At 48.2% G+C, this 16,707-nt stretch overlaps 1 protein-coding gene across 4 annotated transcripts in view; it reads left to right on the top strand.

The window, feature by feature from the left end:
• Positions 1-16,707, top strand: part of SACM1L (SAC1 like phosphatidylinositide phosphatase) — a 1,165,903-nt gene that overhangs the window by 332,440 nt on the left and 816,756 nt on the right. For all 4 annotated transcript variants that reach the window (XM_069613352.1, XM_069613355.1, XM_069613353.1 and 1 more), the window contains exon 6: positions 11,562-11,621. In XM_069613352.1, the coding sequence (XP_069469453.1) occupies positions 11,562-11,621 (60 nt within the window). The remainder of the gene's footprint in view (positions 1-11,561; positions 11,622-16,707) is intronic.

Consider the following 16,707-nt stretch of genomic DNA (forward strand, 5'->3'; position numbering starts at 1 on the left):
ACCACTTCTCAGGGGCAAGGCTGTCCTCATCCAGACAGACAACTCGACCAGCATGTACTACGTCAACAAGCAGGGAGGCACCAGGTCCCCTCCTCTGTGCAGACTGGGGATCATCATGTGGGAGTGGGCACTGGGAAACATTTACCTCACGGCAGTCCACCTCCCGGGGGAATGCAACCTGGAAGCAGACAGGCTGAACAGGCTGGGAGCTGACAATTACGAGTGGCAGCTAAATAACCTCATTATTCAGGAGATCAACAAGTGGGGTCACCCCCAGGTGGATCTCTTTGCCGCCTGGCACAACAAGAAGTGTCCCTAGCTCGCATCCTGGCAAGTCAGTGCCCCGGCTCTCTGGGCGACGCATTGCACCTCCAGTGGACTGGCATGAAAGCTTATGCCTTTCCGCCAACTCCTCATCATTCTAATAGCTCCATGGTGGCTGGCCAGGCCATGATTTTCGGAGCTGCTCAGTCTCTCGGAGTGCCCCCGATTCACCTCCCGATAGGCCCAGCACATCTTCTAGCCCTCACAGCATGGTACCTGAGCAGGTAACGCTGCGGCACCTCAGCCTCTCACAGGCCAATCTCCAGATCCTACAGGGCGCCAGGAGCAAGGCTACCAAATGGACCAGATTCTGCCGCTGGGCAGAATCAAAGGGAATCGACCCCCTGGCGTGCACCTTGGACGACGTGTGCTCCTTCTCGGCGCACCTCGCCCACTCAGGCATGCAGGTGGACACCTGCCGCACATTCCTTGCAGCCATTAGGGCTTACAGGAACTCTGAGGAAGCCATCTTCTCCTCCTCCAATACTATCGTCAAGAAACACCTGATGGGACTCGCAAGGCTCTACCCACCCGTCAAGAGACTGCACCCTGTGTGGGCCCTTTACATAGTCTTGGGCGCTCTGGCGCACAAACCGTTTGAGCCAATGGACATCAGGCTGGTCACCAAGACAGCCTTACTAGTCGGCCTCACCTCGGCTTGTAGAGTCAGCGAAATCCAGGCGCTGGCCACCTCAGAAACATATACTACCTTTCACAAGGACAAAGTAGTCCTGCGGACACACCCAGCATTTCTGCCCAAGGTTCCGTCTGCTTTCCACTTGAACAAGGAAATAGTACTTCTTACATTTTTTCTGATCCCAAGGACTAAGCACAGAGGATACTGCACTGCTTGGATGTCGGGCGTGCCCTGAAATTCTACTTGGACAGGACCAGGGGCTTCCGCAAATCTGCCGCCCTGTTTGTCACTTTCGGAGGCTCAAGACCAGGCTCTCCGGCCTCTAAGGCTTCCATATTGTGCTGGATGGTCTCTGCCATCATGGAAGCGTATGAGGGCCAGAACAAGCCGCTCCCTGCCAACATGCATGCCCACGCAGTCGGGGCTAAGGGAACGGCCATCGCATTCCAGCGCCATGTCCCTTGGCAAGTCATAAGCAGGGCGGCCACTTGGGCCTCTCCCTCGGCTTTCTGCAAGCATTACTGTCTGGATGCCGGCTGTAGATCTGATGTGGCTTTCGGGCAGGCGGTTCTCAGGAACCTATTTGCTTAAAGAGGGTCTCCTCTCCACCCTGGTGCTACAATCAGTTGTAATTGCCCATACAGTATGGAGGAAAGGGAACGGGACGTAAGAGTAATTATAAGTTACTCACCGTAGTGACTAACATACTCTTGGTCCATAGTCCCCTTTCCTCCATACGTCCCACCAACCTCCCCCCTAATAATACTGGTGTCATTAGGCAATGTTAAATCTATTGTAGATGCGTCAATGGGGACTGAGGTGTGGTGTCAGAGGTCAGAGTCAGGGCAGCCCATGCTCTCTGGGCTGTACACTAAATTTAAAAGGGAAGGTTTTTTCTGGTGAAAAATGTTCTTCCTGTCCCTTGGAAGGGACGCCCATACAGTATGGAGGAAAGGGGACGATGGACTAAGAGTATCTTGGTCACAACGGTGAGTAACTTATCATTTATCCTACCTCTCTCACAAAGCCTGAAAGAAAAAAGTTGAAAAAAGCTTTCCTGGACTCTAATCCAGGCCTACCTATCGCTGACACCTATGTCAATGCCACTTCCAGACAGAATTTTACACACATTCTCATCACTGTCCCCTCCCCTGACCTATGGACCACCCATCTTGTCTCCATTTTTTTTCCTCCTCACCCATTAATGATGGCACCAGGTGGGAAGTACTCCTTGCATTCCGCTCATCCTCTAGATGTATCATTAATATCTATCACAATGGCACTATCATGGCCCAAGGTTCTCCACCGTCGCCTGCCTTCTCTCATTAACTTCCTCCCTTCTCCTGCCACCCCTGCTTCGTCTTCCCTCACTCTTCCACCACTTCTGATGGTAGTGCCACATCCCTGTACACCCCCTCGGAAAACCTTCAAAGCTGGTAAAACCAGCTTCACATAGCTACTTTGAATGCTCGCTCTGCTGTCAAATTCTCCTCCGACATCTGTCTCCTTCTTGAAGACTTTGACCTGGGCGTCCTCGCTCTTACCGAGACGTGGTTCAATGCCAGCTCTGTCACTGCTCTTGATACTCTTTCTCAAGGCTACAAAATCCTCTCCAAACCTTGGCCCAATAGGCCTGGAGGTGGAGTGGCCCTCATCTTACCTGAGTGAGTCCCTGCTTCCATCAGTCCTACTTAATTCTACTCCTCCTTTTGAATGCCTTGTCTGTAGGCCTGGGCGCGCGCTCTCTCTCTCTCTCTCTCTCTCTCTCTCTCTCTCTCTCTCTCTCTCTCTCTCTCTCTCTCTCTCTCTCTCTCTCTCTCTCTCTCTCTCTCTCTCTCTCTCTCTCTCTCTCTCTCTCTCTCTCTCTCTCTCTCTCTCTCTCTCTCTCTCTCTCTCTTCCTCTCTCTCTCTCTCTCTCTCTCTCTCTCTCTCTCTCTCTCTCTCTCTCTCTCTCTCTCTCTTCTCTCTCTCTCTCTCTCTCTCTCTCTCTCTCTCTCTCTCTCTCTCTTCTCTCTCTCTCTCTCTCTCTCTCTCTCTCTCTCTCTCTCTCTCTCTTCTCTCTCTCATATGACCCTTGCCTCATCCCTTTCAACCTCTTCTTTAAAACTCCTCCCTCCTTGGTGACTTCAACGTCCACCTCGATTCTCTTGAATCACCCACCCCAGTTCCGGGGTCCTCTGTGACTCCCTCTCACTATTGTTGCCTCTGGCCCGACTCACTCTGCCAGCTACTCTCTTGATGCCTCATCTCTGGTGTCATCCCTATCATCTAATTCAGTCACCACCCCCTCTCCTGGTCTGACCATTTTCTCCTTTCTTCACAGCTGGGGCCCCTTAGCCCTCTATCCAAGCCACCCTCTGCACTGCCATGCCCATTCGCCACCATTAACTGATGAAGATACTGTCCTTGCTAACCTGCACCTTGCCATCTCTAACACCTTTGACATCCTTGCCCCTGCCATGAGGATCCGCCTAAAACCTTCCACCAAGAACAATAGCTGGTATGACTCTGATCTAGCGTCTCCGAAACTCAAGTGCAGAGTTGCTGAACGTAAGTGGCAGACCGTGGGCTTATCCTCTGACAAACTGGCCTGCCGCCTATTCCAAAGGCAATATCGCTTCTCTATCCACGCCAAGAAGCAGACCCACATCCAAGACCGCATCTCTGTAGCCACTAACAATACGGCCAAAAGTTGAAAGAACTATCAAGGACAAGATTTCCTCTCGCCCCAGCTCTTGCTGACTTCTGTAACCATTCTTTCACCACTGGCTCTTTCCCTCTAGCCCTCAAGCACTCATTTTTGCACCATCTCCTAAAAAAGCCATCTGCTGATCCCTCCTACCTGGCTAACTATTGCCCTATCTCTACTATGCCTATCCTGGGTAAACTCCTGGAAAAGGTGGTCCTCCCCTAACTGACCCTCCACACTTGTTGGCTGCCTTCAAGACTATCAATCTGGATTCCGGGCATCCAGAGGCACGAAAACTGCTCTCCTGAACACCTGTGAAACCATGCTCACAAATCTCAACTCCAACTCTCTTGCTGTTCTCATTCTCTTCGATCTCTCCTCTGCCTTCGACACAGTCAACCATTCCATCCTCATAAAACGACTGACACACCCTCAGCATCACTGATGGGCACTGGACTGGTTGACCTCCTTCCTCACTATCTACCCTTCCCAGCTGCAACTGTGCCCTTTCTCCTCCTCCTCCACCACACTCTACCCCACATTATCTACCTGTGCCAATCCCCAGGTCTCTATCCTATCGCCATGGCTCTTCAATATCTATCTTGCTGCTCTTGCTCACCTGATCTCCACCTTCTCTTCTAACTTCTAGTGTTATGCTGATGCCTCACAGCTTTCCTTCAAACTTCCCTCTACTTCCCCCTCTTCCTCCTCTCTCATCCCCGCCTGCCTGTCCGCCGTTCAGGGATGGTGTGCAGCAAATGATTAGTCTCAATGCCAGTAAGACAGAGACCCTCCTCATCGGGACACCTGTGCCCCCCTTTCCTCATACCATCTGACCACCCTCTTTTGACCCTCTACCCCCACCATCTTGCCAGGCCAAACACATTGGGGTCATTTTCAACTCCACTCTCTCCTTCATCATGGACCTTACCAAGAAGTCCCACTTCCAGCTGCACCTCCTCAGAGGCATTCTTCCTTTTCTCACCTTCTGTCAAAAGCTATGGTTCTCTGCAGGCTGGACTACTGCAACAGCTTCTTTCTCTTTCTCAATCTCAATCTTTCCTCCCTTTGCCCCCTCCAGCTAATCCAGAATAGGGCTGCAAGACTTATCCTTGGCCTCAAGCCCAGTAACAGTAACTCTCCAGCCCTAAAATCTCTCCACTGGCTCATGGTGGCTGCAAGTATCAAATTAAAGACCCTCTGCATCATCCACAAGGCCTTCTGGGGCCTGGGACCATGCGATCTCCAACTTCCCCTCCCTAAATACTCCCCTGCTAGAGCCCTACGCTCCACTAATTTTCACTCTTACTGTCAAATGCTTCTCCAAGCCGAGGGTGGGGGGCAGATCTCTCTCTCTCCTCGGCTGGTGCCTCCTTTTGGGACAGCCTCCCTGCACCTCTGACTTGAGCCGGACCTCCTTAAGTTCCGGAATCTGCTCAAAACTCTGTTCACTACCTATTTTCCTTCCCTACCAATCACCCCACTGCCACTGTAACTGTGGCCTGATCCTCATGAATCCCACAGGACCCAAGGCCTTCCTTCCCAGTCAATTCCAGCACCCCAAACCACCAAGCCCCCCGCACCCCAAACCCGCATTGCCCTGCGGGCCCCTTCTTGGTGGTGCCACATCCTACCTTGAGTCTCCTGTACCAGCACTTAGCCTGAGGTTCTCCTCCTGGCTGCCCTCAGCACTTCCATCCCAGACCCTCTTCCAGCAGTTGTCCCTCGTTCATCCCCTTCCCCAGCACTTCTCCCAATGCACTTGCACAGCCGAATGCCACAAGGCCTAGTATGACCACGACTGTATATTGCTGTTTTTTGCCAATTTTTATTTCCCCTGTTCCCTTCCCATTTAGCCTTGTGGCGTTTTGAAACAGTTACGTTGTATAAAGCACCTTACAAATGCTCAATAAAATAAGTCAAAAATAATTAAGTTGCAACATTACTGGTGTGCCGCAGGACATAGCCATCCACCCTGTAGTCATGCAGCATTTCCCAGTATATCTTAGATTAACTTAAATCCCTGCAGTACCCAGCGCAGGAGCAGGAGTCTCTACATGCCCAACCCTCCACACAGATCTGTGACAAGCTTTGTCATTCTGTTGCATCAGTACTTCCCGCTTGCACCAAGGAGAAATGCAACAGCGCGTGGCAATTAAGTTCCGGCATGGGCTCTTCCTGCAGTCGTTGCAAGGAGGCAAATGAGATTGCAGTGACTTCTAAAAAAACTGCATATTTTCTAGAAACCTAAACATATGCAATACAACAACCCATATACTAAACATTATTAGAGTGGATTGTGTCCTCCAACGTATTCCTCAACTTAGATGTATTCCATCCAGCTTTGCTGCTCTTCGAAAAAGATTTCGGCAGAGGGCGCCGTGCGTCGATCTCGAGCCGATAGTGCCTCGAGGGCCTCCTTCGAGGGTGACGTCATCGGGTGTATAAGTAGCACGCGCGGTGCCCGTTGGCCTCAGTTACGTTTTTCCGCAGTACGTTGCTTCGGACATTCGGCGCGCCTCGAGTTCTGTCAGGAAATATAATATTACAAGAAGAAATAATGTCCTCGTCATCGACGCCGACCACGACCCCGAGATCGGGTTTTAAAAAATGCAAGTCGTGCGGCTCAAAAATGTCGATCACGGACCTGCACCGTGAGTGTTTGTGGTGTCTCGGGGAAGGCCACGACATGGAGGCCTGTTCGAAGTGTCAGGCGATGACGGGAAAGGCCTTGCGAGAAAGGAGAGGAAAGCTGCAGGTAGGTCGGAAGGATCGGAAAGCCTCTAGCGTTGAGTCGAGACCCCATGGGGGAAAAATCTCCTCGACGCGAAAGGCATGGATCCAGATCTCGAAGCGATTCTCATCGCTCGTCGTCTTCGTCAAAAAAGTCGAAGAAACGACACCATAGATCTCCCTCCACCTTGTCGTCAGACGAGTCTCCGAAAATGAAATGCCCCACAAAACATTTCGTCTTCCGAAGAGTGGGAAGCATTTAGGGTCAAAATGATGGAGGTGTTTGAGAAAACGAAGCCTCGGTCCGCGCCTTCTTCAGAAGCCGGCTGGGAGCGTCATCGCTCTGACACTCGCGCGCCCTCGAGCCCGGGTGATCGTAAAAGGAAGGATAGAGAACCTTCCAGGACGGCGAGCGAAAAACGCTCGAGTCGACCGCTCGAGGTCACCGACGCCGTCCGAGACCTTCCACACCTCGAAGGGGAAACTGTTGAAGGCCGCCTCGACGCCCTCGAAGCAGACCCTGTCGACCACGATGTCATCGTCGACGCCTTTATCGACGTTGACGCCGAAACCTTCGGCGCCAAAGGCTCCAACCAAGCCAGGGCAGTTAGAAAAGGAGAAGGAGAAAACTGCAAGACATTTATCTTCTTCAAAATCTAGTATTACACCTCCTCCTCTCCCAGAGAAGGTTTTCAAGCCTCTCCCTAGGAAGGAGTTTTTCAAATCCTTGACCTCAACTTTTGAGGATCAGGAGAGATCCGAAGAGGAAGATGTACCTTTTGGGTTGGAATATGGCACCCAAAATGTCCCAGAATGCTTAATATCGGAAGAAAGCAAGATGAAGGATTTGGTGGAGTCCTTACATAATGCAAGTGGCATTGATACCTCTCCTGAGAATGATTTTGGTAGACCAGATCCAGGAGAGCATGCCAGTCCATCTTATCGTCAATTAATGACAAAGGTGGTAGACTACTTGGGATGGGCTAAACCAACAGCCTAATTCGTCCAGGACGATTTGACAGACATATTGGATCATGCTCCCACTGAAGACCCAGTTTTACCTTTTCATGCAGCCTTACAAAACAGGATGGCCAAGAATTGGGAAACTCCGGATTCTATTCCTCCGGTAAATAAATCCCTAACATCAAAATACCGCCCAGCCAGTAGCGACCCCGGCTATCTGTCAAAACATCCAACTCCCAAGAGTTTGGTCATACAGGCAGCCATAGCTTCCAACAAACTTGCGTACCCGTCTATCCCTCCAGACAGGGACGATAAGCGCGTGGATGGTTGGGCACGGAAGGTATTTTCAGCCGGGAGCATGGCATTAAAATCTGCCAACTCCACATGTGCCTTGGCAACATTTTCGTACACTCTGTGGGAGTGCATCGCAATGGCGGCGGAGCACATACCAGAAGGGGAAGAAAGGGAAGGTTCCCTAGCCATCGTTAGAGATGGAAAGGAGGCCATACAGGAATCCCTTCAATCTGGATTGGACACTGCGGATAGTGTAAGTAGGTCCATGGGCACTATCACGGTAATGCGCAGGTTTGCGTGGTTACGGAAGTCGGGTTTTGCACCGGACGTACAGAACCGCCTCCTGAACATGCCTTTTGACGGGTCTCACCTTTTTGGCAACAAGGCTGACGAGAGCCTTGAGAGGTTGCAGACCTCAAAAGCAGCAGCCAAATCTTTAGGAGCTGCTATTAGGCAACCTCAGCCTTTTCGTGCGCAAGGACAATCATGGAGAGGACGATCCTATCGTTATTATACCTCATACGGGAAGACGAGAGGAATGGCCAGTCAAAGGGGCCAAAGAAAAGCCACTTGTGGTGGAGTAGGAAAACGTGATAAGCCAGCTCCAGCTGCAGCCTCTTTGCCATCAGCGGCTGCAACATCCGCCACAAAACCACTTTGAGGGCTTTCACCACAAAACACCTGTAGGAGGCAGGCTGTCGAGCATCTGCAAGAATGGCAAGCCATTACTTCAGATGTTTGGGCTCTAGAAATAATAGCCCAAGGCTATTGCCTTCCTTTTCTAAAGCAACCTCAAAGCAATCCACCAAGGAGACACCCGTTGAAGTTTCCAAATCCGCTCCTACAGCGGGAAGTTCTAACCCTGCTGGAGAAAGGTGCCATAGAACCAGTTCCGGCAGCGGAGAGGAACAAGGGTTGGTACTCCCCGTATTTTTTGATCCCCAAAAAGGACGGAGGACTGAGACCCATCTTGGACTTAAGAAGCTTGAACAAATTCCTCACGAAAGACAAGTTCAAAATGGTTACTCTTTCTCAGATCCTTCAGGCCCTTCAACTCCAGGACTAGTTGGTGTCATTGGACCTCCAGGATGCCTATTTTCATGCGCCGATTCATCTCAAGCACAGAAAATACCTGAGGTTCATTGTTGGCGACTCACACTATCAGTTTCGAGTCCTGCCATTCGGGTTGACCTCCGCCCGGAGGGTCTTCACCAAGTTAATTGTAGTGGTGGCAGCGCACCTCAGGAGGGGGCGGGGGGGGGAGTCATGTCTACCCCTACCTGGACGACTGGCTGATCAGAGCGCGCTCTGCCGAGCAAGCTTTGGATCATCTGAAAGTCAACTGCCACTTCCTCCACAAACTGGGCTTCTCCCTCAACTTAAAGAAGTCTCAAATGACACCTTCCCAACAGCTTCAATACATAGGAGCTGTATTAGACACATCCTTGGGAAAGAGCTCCCCTCCCTAGACGAGGGCTCAAGACATCCTTCAGATGGTTTCAAAATTCCAAAATGTCCAAAATCTCCAGGCTTACGACTTTCTACGGTCTCATGGCATCCTGCATTTTTCTGGTGCCAGAGGCACGCTTGAGGATGAGATCCCTTCAATGGGCCCTAAAGACTCAGTGGTCCCAGTTCTCGGGTCAAATGACGGATCTTCTTCAGATTCCGAACAAGGTCAGACAAGACCTTCTATGGTGGACATGTGCAGAGAACATCTTAAAGGGAGAACCCTTTTGGCAACCATGGCCGGAGGTCACAGTAGTGACGGACGTCTCACTCCTGGGGTGGGGAGCACATGCCAACGATTTGACAGTAAAGGTCGCTGGTCTCCATCGGAGTCCAAACTACATATCAACCTTTTGGAGCTGAGGGCAATCAGACTAGCGCTGAAGGCCTTCCTGCCATCCGTTAGGGTAAAGAATGTCCTGATAATGACGGACAACACAGTGGCCATGCACTACCTAAACAAAAGAGGAGGTGTGGGGGTCACTACCCCTGTGCAGAGAAGCAATGCAGCTCTGGTGTTGGGCGATTCAAGAGGGAATCTCTATAACAGCAATTCATCTAGCCGGGGAAGAGAATAGGACGGCAGATGCTCTGAGCAGGCAGAGCACGGTGTCCCACGAATGGGAATTCGCTCAGGAAGTCATTCAAGAGATCTTCGCCCTTTGGGGAACCCCTCAGGTAGACCTATTCGCAACCAGTACCAACCGAAAATGCGAAAGGTATTGCTCAAGGGAATTTCCCCCGACAGGAGCCCTGGGGACGCGTTCGTGGTGGAGTGGAATTTCCCACTATTGTACGCGTTCCCTCCGATTCCCGTCATTCCTCAAGTCATCAGGAGGCTGAGACGCTTCGGGAACCGCATGATCCTAATTGCCCCGGATTGGGCCAGGAGAACGTGGTTTTCGGACCTTCTAGACATGTCCATCTGTCCTCCAGTATGTCTTCCTCAGAGAGAGAACCTTCTCTCTCTCAAATGGAAGGTCAGGTTCTCCACCCAGAGGTCAGAACACTCAACCTTCATGCTTGGTATCTGAAAGGCTGAGATACAGGGATTGTAACCTTCCAGATGATGTTATGGAGGTGTTGCTTTCGGCAAGAAGGCCAACAACAAAGTCTCTGTACCTTTGCCGTTGGAAAAAGTTTTGCAACTGGTGCAGGGAAAATAATGTCTATGTTCTATTCCGGAAGTACGATCTTTCCTTCTGACCCTAGCACATAGAGGTCTGAATATCGGAACAATAAAAGGTTACCTTGTGGCGCTTTCCATCTTCAAGCGCTCATCAGAAGAATGCTCCTACTTCAAAATTCCTTTGATAACACAATTCATAAAAGGTCTCACTAATGTTTCCTCCTCACCCATTTCAAGTACCGATTTGGGATCTAAATTTGGTATTACAATTCTTAATGTGTGCCCCTTTTGAGCCTATGCACACGTGTCCATTAAGATTATTAACATGGAAAACAGCATTTTTAGTTGCTCTAACATCAGCAAGAAGAGGGAGCGAATTGCAGGCACTATCTTCTGGGCCACCCTATACTGTGTTCCATAAGGACAGGGTTGTGTTGAGGGTTAAACCATCATTTTACCGAAGGTAATATCTGATTTTCATTTAAATGAGAAAATTGTTTTACCCTCATTCTATCCTCCACCTCATCCTTCTAAGGAGGAAGAAAGACTACACAGACTGGACCCAAAAAGAGCTTTAAGCTTTTTCATCTTTAGGCTTTCTAGACTTAGAGTGGACAACCAGTTGTTTATAGGCTACACTAGAAGAAAGCTGGGTCAATCAGTAACAAAACAATTTCGCACTGGATCGTGCTTTGCATTTCAGAATGCTACATACTAGCACAAAAAGACCCACCTGAAGGGTTAAGAACTCATTCCACCAGAGGCATCGCCTCTTCCACAGCCCTTCAAAGAGGTGTCCCTATAAGGTCCATTTGCGAAGCAGTAACTTGGTCTTCGCTTCACACCTTCTCAAAATTCTATAACCTGGATGTTTCCCAGTCTAGGGAGCTAACTTTTGGAAAAGCAGTGCTTTACTCTGCCATCTAAGGGCAGTTTAAAAAAAAAAAAAAAAAAAATCTGCCCCCTTCTCCAGAGGAACTATGCAAAATACTGCTTTGGGAGCCTATCTAAGATGAGGAATACGTTGGAGGAACATCCAATCGAAAGAACGTTACCAGGTAAGAAGTAACTTGTTCTTCTCTATTGACACAGCACTACATAGCATAAACTTACACAAGTCTCGTGGAAACAACCCAAGGCAGGATCTGTTATGTGTTTAAGATGCACATTTCAGGAAGGCATGGTTGATTGCCACTGCACAGCTGACATTTGATTAGAGTGTAAATGTTTTAACACTTGTTCATTTTTTGATTAAGGCATGTCGTATATCTTTTTCTTTGCAGGCAGACCAGCGATTTGTATGGAATGGACATCTTTTGAGAGAATTTTCTGCTCAACCAGAGGTAATGCAACAGATTAACTGAATTATTTCTACTAGTTTATTATACCAGTTGTTAAATGTGTACAGAATCCATCCCATTGGTAGATCTACATGCATGGATACTAGCTCATTTACAAAGGGCCTTGTGCGGAAGCAAATGTTAACGTCATTTCCAACTGTAGGTTACAGACGGATGCGCTAGCAAATGGCCGGAAACACATTCAAGCAGTAAAGTGAATCTCAAAAGATTGTGTCCTGTACTTATTGGAAACATATTCTACATTCAGAACAGGTATTTTTATTTTGGTTTAATTAACATATAGGTTCACATGCTACAATAATTCCCTGTTGCCAAGCTGGGAAACCTTGATAAACCATAAATTCCTAGCACTAAGAAAATGGGTTTAACTTGCAGCCTGGTAACCTCTTTATGGCCCTTTAGTCCTTTTCATCTCTGGATCTATGAGGGAGCCATGTTAGATTCTTTCACTGCATTGTGTGCATGGTGTTCCTCGAGCATAGCTCACTCTAGTTGCACCATTTGTATAATAGTTCATTTTTTTCAGTTTCAGTTGATGGGGTCATTACCTGCTCTGCTACTCCTCCTGTTGTCTGTGCTGTACCAGCCCACTTAAGGTCATTTGTTCCTTCTCATTCCTATACTGATTCCAGCTTTTACACCTCGTAAGTGAAAGGGAGTGTGGCTCTAGGGACCACAGAGCGGCATCGTCTTTGGCCTCTCTTCAAGGTCTCCTCAGACCATGAAGCCTCAGCCAAAGTAAGTTCTGCATTCTGATGAGGATCTGTCTATTTCTCAAAAGGACGTATTGACTGGAAAATCATCCATGGATGCCTCATCAGTGAAATATTGTCCACAAAACTCTTGTCCTGAAGGCAGAGACCTGCAAATTGGTTGTCAAGTCTCCAGCCAAGATATCCACCTGGCCGTCTAGTGCTGAATCTTCCTCCATGCTCATGTGCTCCTCCTCAATTGGGCTACAGTCTATTGTGTCTGCCATGAAGCACCAGTCTGCAAAACAGCTGCCCCGTCCATGAGAGTTGAGCTGACAAGACATTCCTTCCTCTACAGCAGAGGAGGTCGGGGCATCTAAGGCACTCGCTCTGTCCATTTGCGATGACCTGGCTCCCATCAACAGCCGGTCTGATTCAACAGACTGCTCTTTTACCTTCTGCTGATTTTAATAGCAGCCTTGTCCCCTGTGCCGGATTCAGTGCTACAAATCTTTTTGCCCATTTCTCCTCCTCTTCAGTCCTCGGAGGAAGAGGATGCTCCTCTTCAGACACACTCTTGACCCTTCCCTAGATACTGGGGATGATCACCTCTTTAACCCTTGGCATCCATAAGATGGGTGATGGACGAGTTTCAGGCGCATACCGTAGTTTCATCTGAGTCGTGAGTTACTTCATAGCAGGTTACTTCATGGGGTTAAAGTAGATATATGTAGATTGGAATGGGATAAAGGGGGCGAGGTAAGGGAGTGTGGGTACGGGGTGTCATAAGGGTATTAGGAGGGTGCCCCGCTAAAGGGCAAAAAAAGAAAAATGCAGCAAAGGAACGTACCATGAAGTAACTTACCACTCAGTGATTTCTGTTGATGAAATGGTATAGAACGGTTTCAGAGGTGACGATGTCTAAAACTCTCTGGGGTTCCCAAATAACCTTCAGCCATGGTTGCACCAGGCCCAGCTTGGAGGTCACTCCCGAGCAATATATGCACACTACCTTCTAGGATTACTGAACCAAATACTACCTATGCCAGATAGCATCCATTACCTGCACCCTCTACCAGTGGGACTACAAAAAGGATCAACAAGGAAGGAGTCCGCCATACAGGATGTGAGGAGCCCGGGCAGGAGAGAACTACTAGTTCACATGTTCTTAACCCTCTTGAAGATGAATAAGATGACTTGGAGCCAAGCAGAGTCTGCAAGACATTGCTGCAAATGGATTGCCACCTGCAAGTGGGTTGCCATCTGATGACCTCATTTCATCACATCCCATGATGTGCCATGCAGCGCCCACCTCTCTTCAATCTAGACCATGCATCACAGGACGAGGATGAAGGAACGGTCAGGTTTTGGGTGGAATGACATTTTTAGGGTTTCTGTTTCTAACTTTGAGGGTCCCCATGACTTTCTGTATTACTTGTTTTTTCCCTTCCATCCAGACTTAATCTAAAGCCTTTACTTGGTGGATTTGCCTGCCTCATAAGTTTAGGGGTAACCCAAATGTACACTTTACTGTCCTAGATGGGGTTCCCTCTCCATTAGACATTTTGCTGGGCTGGTGGTGGAGTTTTCCTTTGTGTAAAATGATTCCACTTGATGGAAACCATTTTATCTGTCTGGATACATTTTGACCTGAACCCCCTCCCCTGTTTCCCAAAATTGAGGTTTTCTTTGTTTTCCTTGAAGACCTGAAGAGTTGCATAACTATCCCATGGCCCTCTTTGTGTTTAAGAGGAGGTAGCAATCTATGGCCACTGGATGCTTGTATCTCAAGATTGTGGGCTAAAGTCGGCTTGAAAAACCAGTTCTGACTGGCAGATGTGAGTGACTGAGGAAGAGTGGCTTCACTTCCTTTATGTGCAAGCCCTTCCTGCCTGCCGGTGTGTTTGAACCGATTGGCTGACCCCCTTACTGAGTTGGGTGAAAGCAGAGCCCCTTGCCAAGTGGATCTTCTGCTGGACCTCTACCTCTTCTCCTGATCGAGGAAGGACCAAAGCTCTGCACCAGTATCCTTTGACATTCCACTGATTTCGACAGCAAAGCTATGCCTTGTCATGAAGACCAAAACGAGCTGCCTGTGCTCCTTCATCCTGATCCAGTGGAGGCAACTGGATCACAGCTCCTGCTTGAAAGCATTGTCTCTCTGAAGCGCCTGACCACGCCTGCATTGCTGAATCCAGATGTGGGAGACCCTTTGCTGCCAGAACCCTGCTCACACTGCGCCATTTGGACTGGAGTTTCTTCATTCCAGGGCATCATGCAAGTGCCCCCGGTACCTTCTGCACATCTGGCTAGCTCCAGCAGCGTGGGTTGCCCTTTGTCCTGTAATTGCACTTCCAAACATGCTACCCCCCTGTCCTTCCATGGCTGGCCCCCCTCGAGTGTGAGTTTGCAAGATAATCTTAAATAATAGTTCTTCCATAGGGTCTTCTCAAGATGATTTCACCCTCAAAATCTAAATCCTGTGCCTAGGCATGAATGAGGAACCCTTCATAGCTGACTGTTGCTGATGGCAGCTGCTTAGTCTTTCTGCTCCTTTCCACTCCCCCTCAACCTAGGAATCACGGATACTTGAATAATTCTCCTTCCCAAGGATCTTGGTGTCATCCCTGCACCCAGTGTGTTATTGGAACCTAAGGTGGTTGCCAAACCACGTGCACAGTGACCACATCTGGAAACTGCAGAATAGCTTTTTGGACCCAATGTATTGTTCTGACTCTCCAGCATGACTGGCGAGTTCCTTAATTTTAATCTTCTCTCGGTCTCCTCTTCATCACCAATGGTTTTCTGTGGCTTTACCTCCATCAGAACTCCAAAAACTGCTCCTTTCGACTTTTTCGCAGATGGTAACTAATTTTTCATAAGAGCCTGCCCAAATCTGCACAACGGTTCCCTTTTGTTTCTTTCTACCTGTGATCGTATTTATGTTCCTAGGAAAAATATTTTTATTGAACCCTGAAAAACCCTTGAAATTGATTTTACTTGCTTGTTAATGTTGCTCATTTGTTTCATGAAGCTTGCTTCTGGTTAGCATAGTGGTTTACTCTTGCCCTTTCTTATGAAAAGATTAGATTTTTATAAACACTGTCTGGACGTGGGGTGGTTACTGTACCTGGTAAGAACCTCACTCTACCTCTTGAGTTAGACCAGGGCTGCTCTAACACTTGGAGAAACTAGTGAGCTTGAGGTAGGTATCACACAATCTCAAGTCAGAAATCTCCTCAACACCAGGGGTTTATATAGATTTGAATTGCAATTTTTACTCGTTATTTAAATTGGCAGTACACAATCTTTTTAGTGAGTAAAAAAGAAATTCCTTTTGCAAAATGGGTGGAAATCTATTATCTCTAAAATGGATGCCATTTTTTAAACCGTACTTTTGTCTAGTAATTCATGCAGATTAAAAGATTAATTTTTACCTTAGTTACTCTTCACATCAGGCAGTAATGTTAAAGCTGCTTCCTGTAGCATTGTTCTGCTGTTACCGCTAATCATAATATATTTGTGGCACTAAGTGGGTGGAAACGGGTGGCAGACTTGTATATGGCCACTGTTTCCTATTTTCTGTTGGGAGTATTTCTACTCCTTTTTTTATTTCTCGCTTTCGCCTATGTTTAGGAAGTAAAATTAATGCCATATGGCTTATCCGCAGAGCTGGACATGACACCGCAACTATCTCTGTGCTGTGTGACATTTGGGAATCAATATTCAAAGCTCTGTTATCTACCCCTCCTTGCTTAAGAGCTTCATTTTGAAGATCTGCTATTTACCATGAGTCAAATGCAATACAATAACGTGTGAAGGCACCATGAAGTGTAAGACACAGACAACAGATTCACTTTTCTAAATAAAATGGTTTATTTTCTTAAATGTCCAGGTGTACTAAGGCCTAACTTGCTCTATCCTAAGGTAGGATTTCCCTACCTATAGGAACTAAGAATGGTCTGTGTCATTAAGTTCAACTCAAAAGTCTGTTTGTGTGCAAAACCTACACTTGCCCTCACAACTAAATATATGCTATGTGTAGGGATATCAGCAACACAAGGAACAGTGTTCCAAATAAAGTTCCGAGCTCCTGGCTTACTTTCCATCTTCCCTTGCCCAAGTTCAAAACAGTTCCAAAAGGTCTCTGGGTTCCCTTGCCCAAGAAGTCAGTCCTTCCAGCTTCAAAACTACAATCGGTTCAAACCTCTTGTCCTTCAATAACAATTCCTGTTCAACTTTGTAACCATCCAGGCTTTTCAATAGTTTACACATGGTTCCTTTCTACAATCATTTCAGCACTTATTAGTCAAACCGCTTCTGTAGCTTGACTTTCCTTGGCTCTTCCAAGTAGGGGTTGCTCTGTCTATGTAACG

Source organism: Ambystoma mexicanum, chromosome 5p, assembly GCF_040938575.1.
Source record: "Ambystoma mexicanum isolate Mex_15411 chromosome 5p, UKY_AmexF1_1, whole genome shotgun sequence".
In the NCBI taxonomy this organism is placed as follows: domain Eukaryota; kingdom Metazoa; phylum Chordata; class Amphibia; order Caudata; family Ambystomatidae; genus Ambystoma; species Ambystoma mexicanum.